The following is a 22043-nucleotide window of genomic DNA, read 5'->3' as shown; positions in this document are numbered from 1 at the left end:
AAACTGTGCAGCGGGTTATACTGTTCACCATGCAGCAGAGGCTGTAAATAAAGGAAGTGTAAGAATACTTCAAATTGGTTACAGAATAAATGGTTCATTAGTCCCATATGATCATGATGGAAGTAAAATGCAGCAGACTCCCTTGCGCCATGGCTCATATATATAATGAAACCACCCTCAGTCGTGTAAATGAGATTTTTGTTTTAATTTTTATCTGGTTAAAGATTATGTATTAAAAAGAACACGGGGATTAAAACCACGCTGGCCGTGTTTGCTGGTGGGGTTGGCGGTGGCGGGCAAAACTATATAGCCGGTGGTGGGCCTGGTGGTGTTGGTGTGGCATCTGTGAGCTAGTGGCGGTGGCTTTCTTAGTGATTAATTAGCTAGAAGATTAATGGTGTGAGCGGGTGATGAGTTGACCTGTCCTCCGGCGACATTAAAGATTCGTTTTGACTAGTAGGCATCACAGCAACAAGAAAACTGGTCAGTGTCAAGAAATTTCTTCAATTTGTATGTCTACAAATGAGCCAGAAAAATAACTAAAGATGGATATTCATCTTGACAGAGAACAATACTATCTGTACAGGAATGGTAAAATACAACCTCTACGTACTCTTTAATTGTCAATCAATTTTATGTACTGATATTTGGCTGCATCACATTAAATTTCATTTAGCAGAAATTAGAGACATTGGGGGGTTGCCGTGTTGACAAGGGATCCCTATCTTGAATATTTTTTTTTCACACGTGAGGCCAAATAAAATAAAAAAATATTTATTACATCAAAATATCAACCCTAAGTAACGTTCATATTACGTTAATATTAAAAATAAATTTTAAAAATATAAAAATATTATTTTTATAAATTTTCAAATAATAAATACTTTAAAAAATAATCTACCACATCACTAGCAAGCATATTAAATGGATTTCATCAGAAATGGCAAGATAAATTTTTTTTATTTTTTTTAAAAGAAAATAACCGAAACAATTTGTTCTTTCGACGTAATGATGAAACTTTTGTAGGTGATCATGATTCGGAAGAATTGCCCCAAAAAGCTCAGAATAAAGAAGTGACAGGAAACCTGTTTCTTTGAGACACTAGAGTTGTTATGCACAAGCAAAGCAATATTACACACGGTCCCGTTCATTGTTTCTTTAGGCACAAAAAATTTTCTGATACTGTGGCCTGAAAGGATTACACAGTAAATAATTCTTTTGCAACTTATCTTGTTTTTTTGTTCTTTGAAATATCATGGGGCAGCTGGGCTTAATTTAATATCCCAAGATTTTATTTCCTTTCTCTAACTCTTTTCATAAATTTATAATCTTCACTATTAATCCATTAGACTAAACACTCATGAATCATCCAGGCTTCTTTAACTCGTAAATATTTTTTTTATTTAATGGGGGGTGAGGGTTGATAATGCATTTGAGATATAATTTTTTTAATATTTTTCTCCTTTTATGCCTTTTCAATTATATTTTGATGATTTTGATAAACACAAGTTAAAATAATCTAATAAATATGATAGGAGGTGGATTGGAATAAAAGGGGAAATACCAAATATTTCTATATGACCTGAGGTAATCATACCAAATAGGTAATCATACCATCATATGATACTTCACTATTCTATGATGAAATAGACGTGGATTGAGATTATTTATCAATTTATGATGTTTATTTTAATGATGATTATAATATTAATTATGTCATTAACAATAACACTAATAGTAGAGATGATATCATCAATGATGTTTTCATTGACAAGCTAGAAAATTGAGTGTAAAGAGAACATGACCTGTTTGGGATTGTGATAGCGCTGACGGTTCGCTTAGAAATGCATCAAAATAAAGTTTTTTTATTTTTTAAAAATTATTTTTTATATCAGCATATCAAAACAATCTGAAAACATAAATTTTTTTTTTCATTTTAAGCAAAAAAAATTCAAATTTTTTTGAGAATATCGTTTGCACTGCGTTCCTAAATACTCGCGAAATGTTCACAATAAAAAATAAAAAAAATACCCTCGTTGATTTAGACTAAGTTGATCTTTTTATTACAAGTTTTATATAATCATAAGGTGCTTGACAAAATGATTATATGGATACAATAAATGTTGAAGGAACAAATTTAAGGTTTGCAATTCATTGCTCTAGAAGTTAATAAAAAAGAAATAAGTTGTCGTTAATGTTTCTTATGCAAAATTTAACATGAAATGACTAAAGTAGATATCTAGAATTGTTATATACTTGACGCAAAGAAAGAAAAAGAGTTGGAGAGTCTTGATTAAGCATCTATGAGATTGAGGCAAGTACGGTTTCAATTAGAACATGAGTCTCTTCTGACCTAAGAAATATTTATAGTATTAAGATTGCTTAATTGATCAAGGGACATGTAATTAACATGCAACGTTTTGAAGTATCTTTTTTATAAGTTAAGTGGTTTTATAGTGGACCAAGACTGTGAATCATTTTTATATAAGGATCTAGTGTTTTAGTTAGTACTAGATATAAGGCTCGCTCTATGCTGCAGGCCGGTCTAAATTTTTTTAACATAAAAAAGAATGTTAAGGCAACACAAGCGTTCCTAAAAAGTGGGTCATTGACTTAATTATGTTTAATAAACTCAACTAATTCGAATAATATGATTAATAAAATGCAACGATGATAAATAAACTAACAAAGAAATTGACAACCCATTCGAGCCTATCCATGTTAGCATGTCAAATCTATGACTAGGTTGTGATACCGGGTAACCCTATAAAAAAAACTGAATAAAAATATGAAGCTCAATTATTAAATAATAAAAATGTTGAAGGGCAAAACTGAAAAAAAAATAATTAAAAAAAAAATCCAAGTCAACCCGGGTTAACTCACTAGCCTCATGACTATTGGCATATGATTGAGTTAACCCCATTCAAAGGAAATAAAAAAGAAGAAGCATGAAGACCGGTTTCCAATAAATTGAATATTGAAGAATGAAATTGAAAAAATAAAATAAAAAAGGACCTAAAAAACAAAGTAAACCCATGTTAACCTTCAAAATTCATGACATTAGTCATGAGCTCAAAACTAATTCCATAGAAGGTAAACCCTAAAAAATAATGAAGGAATATTTCAAATCATCAAAATAATAAGTGATGAAATTAAAAAACAAATATAATAAAAAAAATCTAAAACAAAATAAATAACAATTAAAAGAATAAAAACTAAATTTGATATAAAAATAACTCAAAATCAAATGTTAAAGGATGATATTGAAAACAAAATTCAAACAACAATCGAAAGAATGATGACCAAATTTGATATAAAGATTAAATGAAACTAAATAACGAGGGGTGAAAATGTAAAAAAAAACAATAAAAATGAGTTAAAAACACAAAATAAATAGCAATCAAAAGAATGGGAATCAAATTGAAAACAAAAAAATAAATTAAATGACACTTTTTATATTTTGGCAAGAGGATAGAGGAAAAAAAAGGGAGAAGAAAAAGATCATCGGAGCTCACCCACCACATTATCGTGCACACACGCTGCACTAACAGAAAGAGGATAGCGAGGCATTTTCAACGTCGTAGCAGAAGGCTATGTTTGGAGATGGGATGAAAAAACACTCGCCACCCACTCGCAACTGCCAACAAGTTTTTTTTAATAATATTTATATTGATCAAAAGACTAAATCACCCCATACCAACTTGTTTATTAAATAAAAAACAATATGAAATATACGAAAAAGCCCTTGGATATAAGTTTATTATTATTATTTTTTGTTTTTTAGGGTAAAATAATCTTTCCATTGTGACTTTAAAATATAAAAAGGTTGATTTCCCCCATTCAACCTTTTAAACAATGTTGTTTTTTAGACAAATATAGGCATTACATTATGCATTTGAAAGGTAAAAAGACGGAATTGTCCATAATCAATTTCATAATGACCAAATGACCCTTAGAAAAAGACCATTCTAACCGAACACCGAGGCCATTGATTTTTTTAAAGGATAAAATAATAATTATATTATTGTGGTAAATAGTAATATGTGCATAAAAGCACAATAAATTCTTTATGCATTAAGTTTTTTTTTTAAAAAAATTTAAAAGATGTTACTATGGTATAAAGTAACAACTTTCATATTATGATAATTTATAAATTTTTTTCCTACTATTTAGCTCAGACAATAAGCTTTAGCTATATAACCTATCTTTAGTTTTTTTTTTTAAAAAAAAACAAAATAGCACTATTTAAGAACATTTTGGTAAAATAGCACACTTTAACCTTTTGCGCTCATAAAACATGATATTTACTAAATATCGCTATTTGTAAGAGCGACAAGATAGTTGTCACGCTTTAAAAGAGCGACAATTAAATATGTCGAGCTTAAGAAGTGTGACAACTTAACATGTCACGCTTTAGAAACGCGACATGTCATGAAATTTAAACCCCTTTATAGATTGAAGAACGCAGACATACACAACCCCTCTCTCTAAAAATCATCGTTCATTACCTTTCTTTTTCTGAAAAAACCCACCAATCACTTTCCCCCTTAAACACCCATAAGTCGAACTTATTTTAGTCTACAAGCATTCTAGGACATTTTTCTTTTCAAAATCCACTTTTGTTATTATTGTTGCTGCCGCCGCCACCCCAACCCTTTTTCTAGTCCTACAAGTGAGGTAAACATACTACATTATTATAAATTTGTGTTTGATTTAGTTGAAATGAAATCATTGTTTAGGGTTTACGTTGAATTAATGATGAATTAGCTATGAATACCATCAATTATGATTAAACATGAAAATAAATTAAATAAATTATAAATTAATTATTTTAATAAATTATGTGATGCGTTAAATTTTGGATAGGTTTCTAAAATAGAGATTTTGGGTGGATTAGCTGGAATCAGCTAATAATATTAGCAACTACGCTTGATGATGTCATGCAGTAGAGCTTGAATATGGTATACACAAACATATTTGTAATGATAGGTGGTGCACAAGTAGAGTATTTTATAACAATGCAACACATGAGTTGTCATTTTATCAGAATGAGCTAGTTAGGCAGCAGCTGAAATTGTTGCTGGATTTTCGTGGAAAGGCTGGGAGGCTACCAGAATTTAATTGATGTCACAGTTCTGAAATGCAACATCAATTAATTATCATGTTTCTGAATTGCAATATTAATTAATTATCACGGTTTTGAACCATAACATTTGAAAGTGTACTATTTTATCAAAATTTTTACTACAGTGTCAATTCACCTATTCTTTTAACTTTCTAAGCTAATTGTCCAATATGCCCCCTTATCTTTAGCCTTTTTTTTCCTACATCATATGTCCCTGGAAGAATCATAAAACAAAGAATATTAATTGACAATCATCACAGGAAATTTATACTTTTTACCTCTATTGGAAGGACTATGTATGAGCATTCACTGAGATCTTGAACAGCTTGCGAACTTCCGTCCGTTGGCATTGAACTTACTTAAGTTACAAGCATAGGTTATTATCAACCATTGTTTAAATTTCGTCCAAAACATATAATACAATCAATGAGATGCCCCACCATTTTTGCAAAAGACATTATTTTTGAGGCCCCCTCTGATTAGACGTATGTATGCGACTCAGGCTGTACTGGTAATTCATTTCCACTTCCTGACAACAAAATGAAATACATAATCATCAAAAAAAGAAAATGAAAATAATATTAAGGGAGCAGAGAGAAATGGAGAGGTGACTTTAACACCTTATTGATGGTGACTTATCTCTCTTGAAGGCTACTCCTTATATTAACTCAACTCCCTTTCTCCGCTGATGCTTCATTTTTCCTGGCCTCTCTCTCTCTCTCTCTGCTTACATCTTTTCTACTAAAGCGCTCCTTACAAATCCATTTCACAGACATCTGTGTTCATTGCTGACACTTCACCTAGGATTCAACAAAAATTGCTGTTCTAGGAAAGCTATCTTTCCCTCATTGCAGGGGAGTCTTTCTCTAAATGGGGAGGCACTCTTGTTGCTACAAGCAGAAGCTACGGAAAGGCCTGTGGTCACCTGAGGAAGATGAGAAACTTTTAAGTCATATTACTAAGTATGGTCATGGTTGTTGGAGTTCTGTCCCAAAGCAAGCTGGTAAGAACAACTTCACTTTCTTCATCACTTTGTTTACGGTATCCTCTGAAACTAAAGTGTGTTTTTGCAATCTTCAGTAAAAAAAGAGTGCCCAGTTGATGGGCATTAATCAGATTTGTATTGAGTTCTTCAGGTTTGCAAAGGTGTGGCAAGAGCTGCAGACTAAGATGGATTAATTACTTGAGGCCTGATTTGAAGAGAGGCACATTCTCACATCTGGAAGAGAACCTCATAATTGAACTCCATGCGGTTCTAGGAAACAGGTATTCTCACTACCCATAATTCGTTACCCCTCATTTTGAATGTCTTCTTTTTTCTCATGGAAGCTGATACTGTTGAGCTTGTTTATATGAATCCTCAGGTGGTCTCAGATTGCGGCGCAGTTGCCTGGAAGGACTGACAATGAAATAAAGAATCTGTGGAACTCTTGCTTAAAGAAAAAACTTAAGCAGAGAGGCATTGACCCTGTCACCCATAAACCACTTTCTGAGGTTGAAGATGGAGAAGACAAGAATCCAGCTGCCAGTAGAAACCAAGATAAAGCCTCTGCAGTATCCAATACTGAACTCAACCTCCTCAAAGCTGATCATTCTAAGCCATCAGGAGCAAATTTACAAGAAAAAAGATCATCTTCAATTTCTCCTCATGGCAATCAATTGGAGAGGGAAAGTACTTCCAGCTTCAAGGCCATGAATGACAACAACAACACCACCAATGACCATGGTAACAATAATTTGATGACACCAACAAGCAACAAGGACCTTTTCTTGGATAGGTTTACAGCTTTCCTCCATGAAGGCTCCACGAGTAATTGCCCGCCCTCGGGTTTTTTGGGACATTTCCCTCTTCAGCAATTGAATTATGGATCCAATGCCAGGCTCGCGACGAACTCAATTCCTTCTCTTTGGTTGAGCCAAACCAGTAAAGCTTTTGGCATGAATTGTGAATTCTCTTCGACTATGATACCCTCCATTCCTCCACCAGCTGTAACAAGCTCATTTATTTCTTCTTCTATGGGCTACAAGCCTTCCATTACTGTTCCACCAGACAATCCTTCATTGCCCTCTTTTACAACCAACAGTTATCGGCCGTGGGAAACCGGTGCTCCCAGCAACAATAGTAACAGCAGTACTGGAAGCAATGGCAGTACTGAGCTGCAAAGCAACAGCTCCTTCTTTGAGAACACCATCTTTTCTTGGGGATTAGGAGACTGTAGCTCAACAGAAAAGGAGGCACAGAACCACTTGATTGGAAGTCAACAGGAGGACATCAGGTGGCCTGAATATCTTCAAAATCCATTGCTCATGGCTGCTGCTTTGCAAAATCAAAATCAGCAATCCTTGTACAATGAGATAAAAACAGAAACACATCTCCTAACAGAAAATCCAAGTGGTATGTGGCCTGATAACCAGCAGGAACAAGAACCTTTACAGAATCCTGATATATGTCCGAAAGATATGCAGAGAATCACAGCATCTTATGGATATGTTTAGCTTGCATTGGTATATGGAGCCTCAATTTAGAGGAAATATTAATTAGAGAGGCTTGAACAGAAGCTTTTTTTCATTTACAAGTGTGCGTGCCATAGATTTTTCTCTTGTACATAGGTCTGATACAGTTAAAACATTTCTTAACCTCTGGTTTTGGAATAGTTGTGAGCAAAACAAATCCTTTTTGTTAGCTTTTTTACTTTTGGGTGTGGGGTAGAATTGCAGAATAAGGCTACTACTTCTTGTGTATGTTCTCTTCTTTGCCTCATTGCATATTCATCATCATGTTGCAATTCTCTCTGTAAACAATCCAAAACAAACGTTATTTGTCAAAGGGTTTTTTTCAATCTTTCTTCTTAGTGATCTGACCATCCTTTTCAAATTGGATAATTTAGTTTTTTTTTTCCATTTATCCAAAACCTTCCTCTAGGAATTGGTAAATTGATAATCAGCTGAACCTGAAATCTTTTTCTCCTGTATATATCACTATCCTCGATCGGCCCCGGGAGACAACTGATACTAATCACTTGAACAGCTGCATTTGTTCACTTACAATTTAAAGAGCACAGCACTTGCAATACGTCTCATTCCTTTAAGACTCAAGAAGCCATTCCTCCCCGCTCCCCTTTTCATTTGCATGCGCGCGCCCCACACACACACACACGCAATGAACATAATCACACATGTGAAAGTGTGCAGATTAATATGGCTGAAGAAGAGAAGAGGTGAGGGTACCATTTAATAATAGAAGCAAATTAGGAAAGGGAAACAGAGAGTTCTTCACTTTCTAGTCCGTACATGGGGGATAATGACTGTCAATCTAACAAGGGCCATATGTATATGTACATATGCTCATGACCTCTAGCTTTCTTAAAACACTAACATTATCTTAAAAAAAACATTTTATATGTAAAGCAAGAAACTTCCAATTCATGTGAAAAGATCTGTCAAGTCTATAGTGAATTAAAGAAGAAATTGTATATCTGTACACGCACATATATAGCAAATCACTGTCATCTACTTGTCAGCATTCTGAAGAGAGTTGTCCTTTTACGATACTGGTCCAACGCACAACTGATACACTGATATGAGACTACACACATTTTCATTACCGTTTATTGGCCGCAGTTGAAATTTGCTTGGGATTTAAGAAACGAGCCTGTAGAGTTAAAATCAGTTGAAAATGCTAGGGCTCCTTCCTTCCTTCCTCGGAAGTCTTGATGAGAAGGATCATATTGTTGACATAAGAGTGAGGAAAGGAGGAGGAAACTCCCTTGCTTAACCAAAAGAGATCGATATCTTGATAGCACTTGTATATATCAACTTCAGAGCACAAGCACACTTTCCAGTTGTTTCTACCTTTTCATAGGCAGCAAGTTCATAAGATCAGCTAGAGGGATTGGAGGAAATTGATGGGAAATTAACATTCAAATGAAAATCACTAGTGACATTGATGGGTCTGGATAAAAGGAAGGGCAAACTTTCTCTCATCAGAATTCCAATGATTAATGGACAACAGAACTAGTTGTGGACTGGATTGGACTGGGTCAGAGGAGGACCCACTATAGACATATAATCCTTCTTACGTGACTCGAAGCGAGCCGAGGAAGATAATCCTTTGCGCAGCCGCATGGACAGCCATGCCCTCCTCCACTCTCAGCTCAGCAGATGGATCATCAAATGAGCAGGCCAAATTATTGGGCCTTTTTGTTTCATCTGTGAATTCTTTCAAACTAATAATTGATGGGTGACCACCGTTCAATTATTTGCCCTTGGAATTTGGCTCTAACACATACTCCCCACCGTCCCATTTCTTTCCCCAAGGCCACAGCACTGCAGGCCTTCATAAATTAGTTTAGCTCAGTACTCCCTGCCGGTAAAAGCAACTATATATATATATATATATTGAGCACAAGGGCATACACATTAAAATGCTGATAAGGGACAATATAGTAATATATGTTATATTTAATTTTTTGTTAAATTGATATGCTTTCCATTTGTTGGGAGTTCCTTAGAGCTCATACTAACTTCAAGAAATGTTGTTCATTCTTAAATTATTGACAGTAGAACGAACAATATTCTAAAGAAAATAGAATTATTCGCAGTTTTGGACCATAAAAGAAATAAATAAATAAATAAACGAATTATTTCCAGTTATGCAATCCAATTATTGAGGAAATGACTGAATGGCAATAAGATAAAACAATTGTCAGGAAATTACGAAGTCAATACTATCCAACAAAAAAAAAAGACCTCTAGTCCTTGATTTGACTTTCAAATTTACAAGAATTTCAAATCCCCAATTATTTTGTTTTCTTTTCGGGAAACCCTCTAATTAAAGTCGAAGAACACTCACGGTACTAAAATTATGCTTGTGAGGTTTGTTATAATTTTTTTTTAATTAGAAATATATTAACATAATATTTTTTACTTTTTTTAAATTATTTTAAATATCAGCGCATTAAAATATCAGAAAATATCAAAAAAATATTAATTTAAAATAAAAAAATAAAAAAAATTTAATTTTTTTAAAAACACTTTTAAAACGTAAAAATAAATAAGTTTTAAATATATTTATTATTATTATTCTTAAAATAATTATCTTCTTTCATAATAATAATAAGAATAATAATAATAATTTTCTTCCTCTGACTCCCATTCTTGCTTTGCCACTCAATTTTCTATTTTTCTTGAACCATTTCTGAACTTCAGGCCATGTGATGGGGTGGCGTTAAAATCCAATCAAAAGACAGAAACGGAAAAAGAATTGTCAAAGAGTTTAAATTTGAAGAAGAGGGAAACGTGCTGAATTGTCGAGTGGAGAAAAAGATAACCATTATTATTAATTTTAGTGCAGTATGTGAGAGATTCATTGTTGATTCAAATAGTACAATTACTATTTTACCCTTCATTTCTCTTAACAATTGTATTGTCACTTAGGGTAAAACCGTATTTTTATGGGATTCAAATTTCATTTGAGAATATCGGGGACAAAATTATCATTCTGTGTATTTTATGTACAGTGAAAATACTATATTGTCCCTAGGACTCAAAAGATTTGGTTTTCAATCTAGGAGCGTTTGCATCTTCACAGGTTTATTTGTATAGTGAAATAACGTTTGTGTCCTTTAAGTATGAGAAATATTGACTTTTGAGTGCGGAGTTGTTATGTCTTTGCATACTTTATGTATAGTAAAATTTCACTTTTGTCCTTTGAGTTCGATAAATTAAAGGCTGTTTGGGAAGGTAATTTGGTATTTGTATCATGGTTTTTTTTGTAATATTTGTATGCCTTTAAAACCATTTTAGTAATTTGTATTATCATAATATTAATAAATTGATAAAGTTAGCCCATGCGTGCCATGCATGCATAGGTGCATCATCACTCCTTGCTCTATTCAGGTGGCGCATGGGGGCACATACGGTGGTTAAAAAAGGCTGATTGCCTATTCACTCGACACGGAAGATGGCAGATCATCTTTTAGGGTGGCTTGTGTTGTCATTTAAGCGGCGGCTCAACGACGATTGATCTTTTTTCTCCTCCCTTTCTTTTCTCTCTCTCTCTCTCTCTCATGCCTCGGTATACGTGCAGAGCTTTGACAAATTCAATTGTGTTCTCCTATTTAAATTTGTTTTGGGTTTGGTCCTTATTCTTTTGATTTTTATTTTTGTTAGATTTGATGCTTCTTTAAGTTTGTTTTGTTTTTAATTTGTCCTTAATCATTTAATCTAATTAGATTTTTTTTTATCAAATTTAGTTCTCATTTTTTTTATTGCTATTTTTTTTTTATCCTTTTCATTATTATTATTTTTATTATGTAATTGGGAGTTTGATTTAATTTTGTTTGGTTTCCAATTTTGGTCATCATTTTTTTTATTACTCTTTTTTTTATATATCCTTTTCTTCATTTATTTTGTTTTTAATTTAGTCCTTAATTAGTTTCTTTCAATTATTTTTGTGCATTGTTTAATCCTCATTGTTTTAATTTTAGTTATTTTAAATTTTATTTTTTAATCGTTTGAAATTTTTCTGTGTGGTTTTTTCATGTTTGCTTTTTACAAGGTAATTTCAGTTTCATAACCTAGTCCACCAGTTTCGACGATGAACCTAGTTTAAGTTCGATCTTTTTTAGGTTTTTTTAAATTTTAATTTTTTTTTCATCATTTGACATTGAATTGTTGGGTCTTGAGCTTTTTAATTTGTTCAGCTTTCCTTTTTGTTTGGTTATCTCTTCCTCATATCTCAGATTGAAAGTTAGTTGAGCAAACCTGGGTTGACTTGTTTTTTTTTAAATTTTTTTTTTCGTTTCCATTGAATTATTGACCCTTGAGTGTGTTTTATTAAATATTATTTAAAAATAAATGCACGCGTGATGGGTTATCCCGAGTGCGGGGTGGTAAAATTAACTCGAGTTAGCTTGCATTTTCCTACTAAGTTTTTTTTTTATTTAACTTTGGTATTTTTTGCTAATTGCTTCTTTTGAAGGTTTGAATTTTGTTTCTTTGATTTTTTATGGGTTTTTATTTTTTAATTTCATCGTTTTGCATGAAATAATTTGCCCCTGAGCTTTGTCATTTTTTCGATTTTCTTTCTATTTGTTTATTACGATGGTGGGTTGGTAAAGTTAACTCGGGTTACCTCGGAGTTTTTTTTATTGAACTTTTTTTTGTTTGCTAGGTGCTTCTTTTAATTTTTTTTTTTATCCTTATCTCATATTACGGGTTGTAAGTTTATCAAGTTAAGTCGAGTTGACTCGGGTTCGCTTCTTTGACATTAAATTTTTAGATTTTTTTTCATCTTTGACTTTAGGTTATTAGGTGTTGAACTTTGCAATTTCTTTGTGATTTTCTTTCTGCGTGTTATTTCAGTCTTATATCGTGAGTCATGCTTTGGTAAATTTAACCCGATTTTTCTCGTGTTATCATCGTTTGAATATTATTTTTTTGGCATGAGAAAATTTGGACAGGCCCGCAGCATAACACGGGTCACCATTCTAGTTTTCTACTAAATAATAACACATCGTTTTGTCTAAAACGCTTCACCTCACTTATTTGTTACGTATTTTTTTGTTTAATATTATAGTTTTTAGTAATGCTATATGTATGGGAAAAAGGCTGATTTTCTTTTTATTATTATTATTATTATTATTCTCTTCTAGAATGCTTAGGATGTTATATATGAAACAAATTACAACAAAATACATGATTATAAAATGATGAATTGATCAGTGCAATCTCTCTCTCTCTCTCTCTCTCTCTCTCACACACACACACACACACACACACACACACACACTTCCTTTCTTCTTCTTTTATGTGATTTCAGTACAACCTTCATTGTAGGCCACCACCAAACATAGCTTTGTATTTTAGCCACTCCTGGGTTTTGTTTAGGCTGGTTCTATTATATTGTTGCTCGCAAGAAGTGGTATTAGAGTCATTGATCTTCGGATGCAAGCTATTGCTCATGACACCAAGTCCTAAGTTCTCAGAAGGTTAGAAGAATCATTGGAAGTTATGAACAATAAATAATCATAAAATATAGGCAAGTTATGAAATCACTAAAAGTTACCAAGTTTGTTAAAGAAACTAAGTTTAAAAAGCTCGAAGAACTCATTAGTGGGTTGTCCCATCAGCAAAACACTCTTTTACAGAAGTTAGAACATATTTCTAGTGAGCCCAACACTAAGATTGACTATCTAGCATTCAACCAAGAGGATTTTATTACAAAATCAAGTTAGGTTTATGATGGTAGCTACTCTACCTATAAGGTACACAAACCCAAAAGAGACTTTTCCAATTTTGATGGTGAAGATGTGTATAAGTGGTTATATAAATGTAATCAATATTTTAATATAGAAGAAATTGTTAAGGCTAAAAGACTTATGTTAACTTTCTACTATCTAGATGGAATGACCTCGTATTAGCACCAGAACTTTATGAAAAAAGCAAAAGTGATCAAAGGGTGACTTGGGATGAATATATAGAGGCAATATGTTGTCGATTTGAGGGTCAAAATGATCCACTAAAAGAGCTTAAGAATCTTAGATAGATGAGAGATTTAGAAAGTTATATTATGAACTTTGACATACTATGGAATAAAGATGAAATTAGTGAGAAGCAAGCCTTGGTATTTTTTTTAGCATGATTAAAAGTGAAAATCATTAACTTAGTTAAGATATTTAAACCTAAAGTCTTAAATCAAGCCTACAACCTGACACGTTTATAAGACAACACTTTAGCCTATAAAAAATTTCACCAAAATTACAATAAACTTGCCTCATTAAACACCAACCAAACAACTCAATCTAGGCCTAGCAACAACAACAACAACAACAACAACAACAACAACAACAATAATAAACCTTATAAAATTTCACCTATGTTAATATATAATAATCTTAAACAACCACAAAACAACCTATTACCCACTTCTAACCCACATCTCCTATACAAACCTACCATGAAACCCATTAAATTTGTGAGGAATAATGAGTTAGATTAGAGGAGAGCCAAGAGATTGTGTTTTTGGTGTGATGAAAGGTATATGTACCAAGCTATAAATGTAGAAATAAAAAACTATATTTCTTATGTATAGTGGATAGTGATAGTAAGGAGGTAGATGACGATAAGAATATTATTAAGGAAGAACCTAGTCTTGAACAGGTGACCCCTCACATATCTATCAATACATTGAAAGGAGTTACTAGTTTCCACACTCTCGGGATGATTGGTAAGGTGGATAAACACCCGTTCTTTTATTATGTTAAACTCAAGAAGTATCCATAACTTCATTGACTCCAACATAGCTATCAAGTTGTAATGCGACCTTAGAATAATCAAGCTATTAACAATGGAGGTAGTTAATGGGGGAACAATGTTGTTTATAATTGTTTGCAAGAATTTTAAGTGAAATATACAGGTAGAAAATTTCATAACTGATATATTCATTGTTGAACTGAATAGTTGTGATGGTTAACAACTTTAAGAGACATTGTATCAAATTAAAAGGAGATGTGGATGTCTTTTAATTGGTAATGGTAGGAAATGATAATTAAAGGGGATAATCCCATCAAGTTACAGACTATCAAATTTAAAAAGTTCAATAGTCTACTAGAGAATTCTACTCGAATAGCAGAGGTTAACTTTTGCAGCCTAAGACTAATTTCAGAAGTGGGTGATCACTTGCATTTGATGTTTGTTACCTTTTTACCTAACGCCAAAGAGAACCCTGCTCTAGAACTAATACTGAAAACATATCAAAACCTATTTAAAGAACCTAGAGGCTTACCACCACTAAGGCTACAAGATCATTCAACTCCTCAGAAAGATGGAATTAATTTCAGGCTTTAGAAACACTTTGGACTCCAAAAAGATGTGGTAAAAAAGATGGTGTCTGAAATGTTAGAATATAGGATTATATAGCCAAGTCACAGTCCTTTTACTTCCTCAATTGTCTTAATGAAGAAAAAAGACAATTCATGGAGACTTTGTATGGATTAACAAAGCATAAACTCATAATCAATAAAAAAATATTATATTCCTCTGATTGATGAATTATTAGAATAATTAGTAGGCACAACTATCTTTTCTAAGATTGATTTAAGGTTTGACTACCATAAAATTAGAATAAGTCACAAGGATATTTCTAAGACTACATTCAAAACCCATAATAACCATTATGAATTTTTTGTTATACATTTTAGCTTAACCAATGCTCCAACCACTTTCTAAAATTTGATGAATGAAGTCTCTCGTAAGCATCTCAGGAAGTTTGTCTTAGTAATACTCTGATGATATTTTAATCTATAACCAAACTTCCAATGACCACTTAAGACATCTACAAATTGTGTTTAAGTTGCTATGGTCCCATAAATTGGTTGTTAAAAATAGTAAGTGTATTTTCTGTAGTGACACAATAGAGTACTTTGGGCATATTTTATATAAGATAAGGATGGCTACTAACCTTAAAAAAAAAAGGCAATAGTGGACTGATAAATTTCCAACATCATCAAACAACTTAGAGGGTTCTTGGAGCTAACTGGTTACTATAAAATTTTTGTTAAAGACCATGGTTCTATATATAAACCCTTAACTAATTTACTTAAAAAATATGGGTTTGAATAGGAATGAAGAAGTTATTCCAACATTTAGACTTCTTAAGAAAGTAATGACTAAACCATTTGTTCTAAAATTGTCAGATTTGAATAAATTGTTTATGGTAGAGTTTGATGCTTCAAGTGTGGTATAAGGGTAGTTCTTATGCAAAAAGGACTTATAGCTTTTATTAGCATAAGTATTTTGTGTATGAAAGGAAAATGTTGACAATATTCCATATTATAACCAAATGGAGACATTGTTTATGGGACATACATTTTAAAATCAAGACAAATCATATCATCTTGAAGTATTTATTGGACCAAATGGTAACTTTTCCCTCTCAATACTTGTGGCTAGCTGAATTGATGGGTTATGACTATGAAATTGAGTATAAAAAAGGAAGAGAAAATATAGTCATTGGTACACTTTCTAGAATCACTAGTATAAAGTTATGTATTTTGGAGTTATCTACCATTTCAACCAATCTTATAGAAGAAATCAAAGCCTCATAAGTGAAGGATAGTATAGGTTATTATCCCGGACCTTCACTAGGATCCTACATTCTATTTTTACTGCAAATGGATCAATAACCACTTTAACATAAAAGGAAGGTTTGGTTGGTAATGATCTTGTATTGCATTAGAAACTAATATCATTTTATTATGATGTTGCTATGGGAAGGCATCTAGGTGTCATTGTTACTATTAAGAGTGTGAAAAAGTTATTCTACTAGAAGGAACAATAGAAGCATATTAAACAATTAATAAGAAAATGCCTCGTATATCAGAAGAATAAGGTGAAAATATACTTCCATTAAGATCATTACAGCCTCTCCCCATTCTAAAAGCACCATTCATAGACATTAATATGGATTTCATTGAAAGCTTGTCTAAATCTGATGAAAATGAAATCATTTTGGTGGTGGTGAACCAATTTAGCAAATATGCACACTTTACTGTCTTTAACTCATCCTTATACTACTTCATCAGTGGCTAAGGTTTTTATGGATGGTGTTTATAAGTTACATGACTTACTAACTATCATTGTAAGTAACCGAGATCTAATCTTTCTTGGATGGTGTTTACAAGTTACATGGCTTACCAACTATCATTGTAAGTGACCGAGATCCAATCTTTCTCAGTTAATTCTGGAAACAACTTTTAATTCACTAAGAAGTTGATTTACACTATTCTATTGCCTATTACCTCAGTCAGATAGTTAACAAGTTTTTAGAGAATTATTTATGATGATGCATAATAGATGAATTACCAACAAACTAAATCAAATGATTATCTCTAGCTGAGTGGTGGTATAACATCAATTTTCATACCTCGACTAAGGCTACTCACTATAAGATATTGTATGGGCTTACTCCACCAACTCATATACCCTTTTTCCCTAAAGATTATATGGTGGAGGCTGATGATAATTACTTGACCACTAGAAAAGAAATGTTAAGACCAATTTACAATCTGCTCAGCAAATTATTGTTCACGTGGAAAACAAAAAAAAGGAGTGAAAGAACATTTGAAACAGAAGACCTTGTCTTATCTCAAATTGCAACCATATCGATAAAAAAACTATAGCACACAAAATTTCGTAGAAATTGGCATCAAAACACCATGGTCAATACTTGGATTTGGAGAGAATTGGCTTTGTGGCATATCGTTTGGACCTGCCCTCCTCCGTAGCAATACAACCGGTGTTCCATGTGTCACAACTGAAGAAGCATATTGGCAACAAAGTGGTTGAATCTTCTCCACCCCAATTTCCCAAGGCGCCAACTCTTCAACCTCAGGTTGTTCTCAACTGCAGAATGGTTAAAAGGAGTAATAAGGTAGCAACCCAGGTTTTGATTCACTGGAAGAACCAATCCCCATCGGACGCTACTTGGGAATTTGTGGAAGAATTCAATTTCAGGTTTCCTCAGTTCTCCCATGAGGACAAGGTTGAATCGAAAAGGAGAGAACTGTCAAGAGTTTAAGAGGGAAACATACATAAATTATCAAGTGAAAGAGATAACCGTTATTATTCTCAACTAAATAACAACGCGTCGTTTTGTCTTAAACACTGCACCTCACTTACCACGCACCATTTTGTTTAATGTTTTAGTATTTAGTAAATGCGCATGTGTGGAAAAAAGGCTGATTTTCTTTCTTTCTTCTTCTCTTCTAGAATGCACAAGCTATTATATATGCATCAAATTGTAACAGAGTGCATGATTATGAAATGAGGAAAGAACAATGAACTAATCAGTGTAATCTCTCTCTCTCCCCCCTTTTACGTGATTTTAGTACAACCTTCATTGCAGGACACTACCACATAGAGCTTTGTAATTCGCATTATTCTCTTCAACACAGTAATTTCTTAATGCAAGAGAAACTGCTTACAAATTTTCCACGGGATACACCACAATTGGCATTCCTAATTATGTGTTCAGGAGTCACTACCTCCTGCTATACTTTCTCGTAGAAACGAAATACTCCAGAAGTTCACAATAAGAATGCTTGTGATGATAAGACACTAGGTCATTAAACAAAAGGGATGTAGCCTACCCAGGAAAATTATAGCAGCATCGCATCCCTCAAGTAGACCTCATCCAGTGCCCAGGGGAGCAGAAACAGAAGTTGGGTGTTATCAAAATGTATTTATCATCCTCTTCATCTCGGCAGACCTCCTGGGATCTAGCTCTTCAATTGCTCTCTCGGTGAGAACATGCTTGATACGACACATTGACTTCCTCACCTGAATTTCATTGTTCATTCATATGGAACAGAATTTCCCATTAGGTTTCTTTTACTTAATCGTCTTTGCAAAATATCAAAACACAGGTGAGAGTACATGGCAAGGCAGCTTATAGTTGTCCTAATTCATCTGGCATGAAAGCAAGCTTTTTAGTTTCTAAATGCATCGGCTTCTCTATAGATAACGCAAGGGAGAACAAAAGGGAGAAAATGATTATGAAACACATTAAGCCCATGTTTGCATGCATATGAAAAGCCAAATCATTTCCTTGGTCTTTCTGACTAGTAAGAAGAATAGGTGAGATTTATTTTTAATGATTCACTGGTTTTAAGGCTAACATAGTCAAGTCAGTATTGGTGCAGGTAGATAAAGGAAAGCATTTGAGCTGAGAGAAACAATAATGACACACTCGTATCACTATACAAGCAAAGAAAATTTGATATACCTTGGGTAAGCGTTCTGGATTGGGAAATCTGAAGTTCTGGGCATGAAGCATCTGGCGTTGAGTCATCAGCATGTTTTTCTCCTTCAACATAACATACCATAACTTATGAAGATCATCCCAGGCCTTTAAGCGTAGTTCAGAAGCTTTCCAACTTCGCCCTGGAGAAGGTACAGGTTAAGAGGAAAACACATTCAGTAAAAATAACTCGTTTTGCTGAGAGGAACAGAACATAGAGTTTTCATAGATAAGACAAAGTTTTCTAAGTTGATTAAAGTACTTTGTATTACACTTGCAAAGAAAATGCCATGATGTGCAGAATAAGAAACCATAAAATTGTCAAAAAGAAAATAATTTACACTTGGGGGATTTTCAGTACATTCAGAGGCAATTTATCTGCGAGGTTAATATCATATAAATTGATATTGAGTCTTTGCTCTATCATTCATTCACGAAACACAAAAACTAGGTATAAGAACCATGCAAGTGCACAAGTCTAATATAGCAGGCTTCAAAATAATATCAAGTCATGCAAATATGTACTGCTAATTTATCAGTTCAATTGTTCAAGCCAAGAAAATTTTGGACCTTAAAGCACTTGGACTCATGAACTTTTTGTCACACAAATTGAATCGACAATAAAGAAATTGCAGCAAAAATATATAATTGCCCATACAACAGTTTATTTTATAGTGCTCATTATCACAATCCCACACATCCAATAAAATAGGTTTCAGAGTAAGCCAGTCCAACAAATGCATCCCAATCTTTCCCAAAATCTTATCTTGATTCCACATGGCTTGTTGTAAGGCCCTTCTATTTCAGCTATGCCTGTATGTAACACTATATATATTTTAAAACCATGTGCTCCACCAGATTGCCTAATGGGCAAGATGGTAACAAGGAAATAACTCTGGTAAACATTTTAGAAAATGAAGAATATCTTGCATTTATAAAACCATATATGCATCACCTTTGATGACAGAATCAATCACGTGAAAGGTGATCAGTTTGCTACAACCAGAGGCGTTTGATCCTACGTATACATAAATGATTGGATATTATACTGATATTGTGCTTCAATTTTTCCTTTTGTTTTCTTTTCAATTTCTTAATCTTCATGTGTTGAATGCTGCTCTCGTTTCACTAATCAGAAAAGAAACAATAAATTGTTTACCAGCAATATGATGAAATGAAGGGTGGTGTGGTACTCAATTAGTAAAATAAAAGAAGAGAATAAGACCATCATATCATACCGTATACAATCAGTTTATCCTCATCCTGGCTCCTGTCAAACTCAAAGAAGTCCTTAAGTGGGTTATGTCCAAATGTAGCTGTAGCAGCAGCAGCAGAGGCAGCGGCAGTTTCAGATTTAGCAGCAGCAAGGAGTGTCCTCCCAGTAAATCTTGTCAAAAACATGATTGAAAAATCAGATATCTGCACACACAATTGAGCAAGAAAATGAATTAGGGAAAACCAGAAAATAAAGACAAAGACAAACACTAGAAAACAAATCGTTTGTGGTGATGGGATATATCAACATTTGGGCCTGTATTCACATATTTTGGACCAAATATGCGTTGGCATGCAATTTTATTATAAAAAAATAAATAAATAAAAAGAAAGCCATCTGAGCTTTTAAAACCAAATCATTCAATTTTTCAATTAAAATCCTTCTAATCAACTTAATCAAAATATAAATGAAAACGGCAGCTGGGATTTATGATGCTTCTGAAATCCAAAATAGATAAGTGTGAATCCCACGTCAAACAGTTAATACAGATTTGTTTTTAAGAAATTATCCCAAGTGATTATAAATTTCAACAAAAGTAAAATTATGCCAAACATAAAGCAAACAGAGAACAAGCAAGTGGAATTTTCTCAAAAGCCCAACACAAAACAGACTCTTTTCAAGCATTTTCAAACACAAACGGCAGAATCATCATTAGTTACTCAAAGCCCTAACTGTTCTCGAGTTCCTTTTAAACTGAAAATCATCAATGAGAGATACCGAAACCCGAACGACCCTAAAGCTTATTAACTGAGTTAATGACATATTAAGACTCAATTCATGCTTATGAAAGTTCCGATCATATTCGAACAATCACCCATACTTACTCCAAGGCATTTCAAAATCAAAGATATTTGTACCTAAAGTCATCCTCTAACTAAATAACTGGTGATGGAAGTGTTATGGCATCAACAGGGGATGCAGGGAAGTCAGTTGAAGAGGCTGGTCGCCGCTTCGGCTGCTGGGGGTATTGGAGTGGCTTTGCAGGACTGGGGTTTTATGGTGGAAATGGGCTTAGTTTTGGACTTTCTACAGATGTGTGCTATTTGAAGATTGTGGAAATGGGCCAGGTGAAAAGGTTTGGGGTTTTACATCTTATTTTATTTTTTCGTAAATGCTACGAAAATTAACATTAAGTCGGATAAAAAAAAATTGATGTTTGTCGATGCAAGTGTGTTTTAAAGAAAGAAAAAAATCAATATCGAATAAGAATAATTAATATCAAATGATAAAAACAAAAAATAAAATAAGAAAAAGAAACATTATTCCAAAAAAATAGCTTGATTTCGCCCATGTTAATCCGCTAAACCAATAAGTCAGGTTATGAAATCAGGATAACCTGATAGAAAATAAAACAAAGAAAATCATGAAATTCAAATTTTAAAAAGATTAATATTAAATTATGAGATGGAAAAAATAAGTAAAAAAAAAAAAACTGATGTTAACCCTTGTAAGCTTATAAACCTCATATACGTCATTTGATCAAAAGCATTAAACATAGAAAATTCATGAAGATCAATTCTTAACAAATTAAATATTAAATGATGAAATAAATAAATAAATAAAATCAACCACATAAAATGATCTAAAAAAATACAATAATTAAAAGCACAAGAAAATGTGTTAGCCCACTTGAGTTAACCTGTCATACTAACGGGTCAAGTCATAAGATCAGGATAATATTATAAAAAAATAAAGAAAACCATGAAGCTTATTTAAAAAAAATTTAATGTCAAGTAATGAGATTGAAAAAGAAAATAAGTAAAATAAAAAAATAATGTAAACCCGTGACCCGAGCCATTTGATTAGAATTACCAAACTTGAAACAACCATGAGAGCTAATT

At 33.0% G+C, this 22043-nt stretch overlaps 2 protein-coding genes across 3 annotated transcripts; one reads left to right on the top strand and one right to left on the bottom strand.

Moving 5' to 3' along the window:
- Positions 1–5805: 5805 nt before the first annotated feature.
- On the top strand, positions 5806–7965 carry LOC133690894 (transcription factor MYB61-like). Its single transcript, XM_062111169.1, has 3 exons — positions 5806–6128; positions 6262–6391; positions 6490–7965. Exons 1-3 carry the CDS (start codon positions 5996–5998, stop codon positions 7619–7621), a joined length of 1395 nt encoding a protein of 464 aa, XP_061967153.1. The 5' UTR covers positions 5806–5995; the 3' UTR covers positions 7622–7965.
- Positions 7966–17185: 9220 nt separating this feature from the next.
- LOC133691681 (uncharacterized) lies at positions 17186–21196 on the bottom strand. 2 transcript variants are annotated; one of them, XR_009841723.1, is made up of 4 exons: positions 20165–20684; positions 18912–19069; positions 18277–18466; positions 17186–17690 (listed from the first exon to the last, which is right to left on the bottom strand). XR_009841723.1 is itself a non-coding variant. In XM_062112286.1 (4 exons), the coding sequence occupies exons 2-4, from the start codon at positions 20325–20327 to the stop codon at positions 18359–18361; spliced, it is 429 nt and encodes a 142-aa protein (XP_061968270.1). In that variant the 5' UTR covers positions 20328–20345; positions 21027–21196; the 3' UTR covers positions 17971–18358. The 2 variants fall into 2 exon arrangements, 1 of the variants encoding a protein (XP_061968270.1); XM_062112286.1 differs by lacking the exon at positions 17186–17690 and adding an exon at positions 21027–21196 and having other exon boundaries at positions 17971–18466; positions 20165–20345.
- Positions 21197–22043: the final 847 nt, after the last annotated feature.

This window comes from Populus nigra, chromosome 4 (assembly GCF_951802175.1).
Source record: "Populus nigra chromosome 4, ddPopNigr1.1, whole genome shotgun sequence".
NCBI classification, from domain to species: domain Eukaryota; kingdom Viridiplantae; phylum Streptophyta; class Magnoliopsida; order Malpighiales; family Salicaceae; genus Populus; species Populus nigra.
This window is presented reverse-complemented; position numbering and strand designations above follow the sequence as displayed.

What these genes read in the sequence shown, in the direction of transcription:
- LOC133691681 (XM_062112286.1), bottom strand. Translation starts at nt 20,327, where the DNA reads ATGTTTTTGACAAGATTTACTGGGAGGACACTCCTTGCTGCTGCTAAA. An exon ending in GGATAAACTGATTGTATACG is followed by an intron (nt 19,070 to 20,164) that starts GTATGATATGAT and finishes TACCTTCTCCAG; the next exon opens with GGCGAAGTTGGAAAGCTTCT. An exon ending in ATCCAGAACGCTTACCCAAG is followed by an intron (nt 18,467 to 18,911) that starts GTATATCAAATT and finishes AATGAAATTCAG; the next exon opens with GTGAGGAAGTCAATGTGTCG.
- LOC133690894 (XM_062111169.1), top strand. Translation starts at nt 5,996, where the DNA reads ATGGGGAGGCACTCTTGTTGCTACAAGCAGAAGCTACGGAAAGGCCTG. An exon ending in TTCTGTCCCAAAGCAAGCTG is followed by an intron (nt 6,129 to 6,261) that starts GTAAGAACAACT and finishes TGAGTTCTTCAG; the next exon opens with GTTTGCAAAGGTGTGGCAAG. An exon ending in CATGCGGTTCTAGGAAACAG is followed by an intron (nt 6,392 to 6,489) that starts GTATTCTCACTA and finishes ATGAATCCTCAG; the next exon opens with GTGGTCTCAGATTGCGGCGC.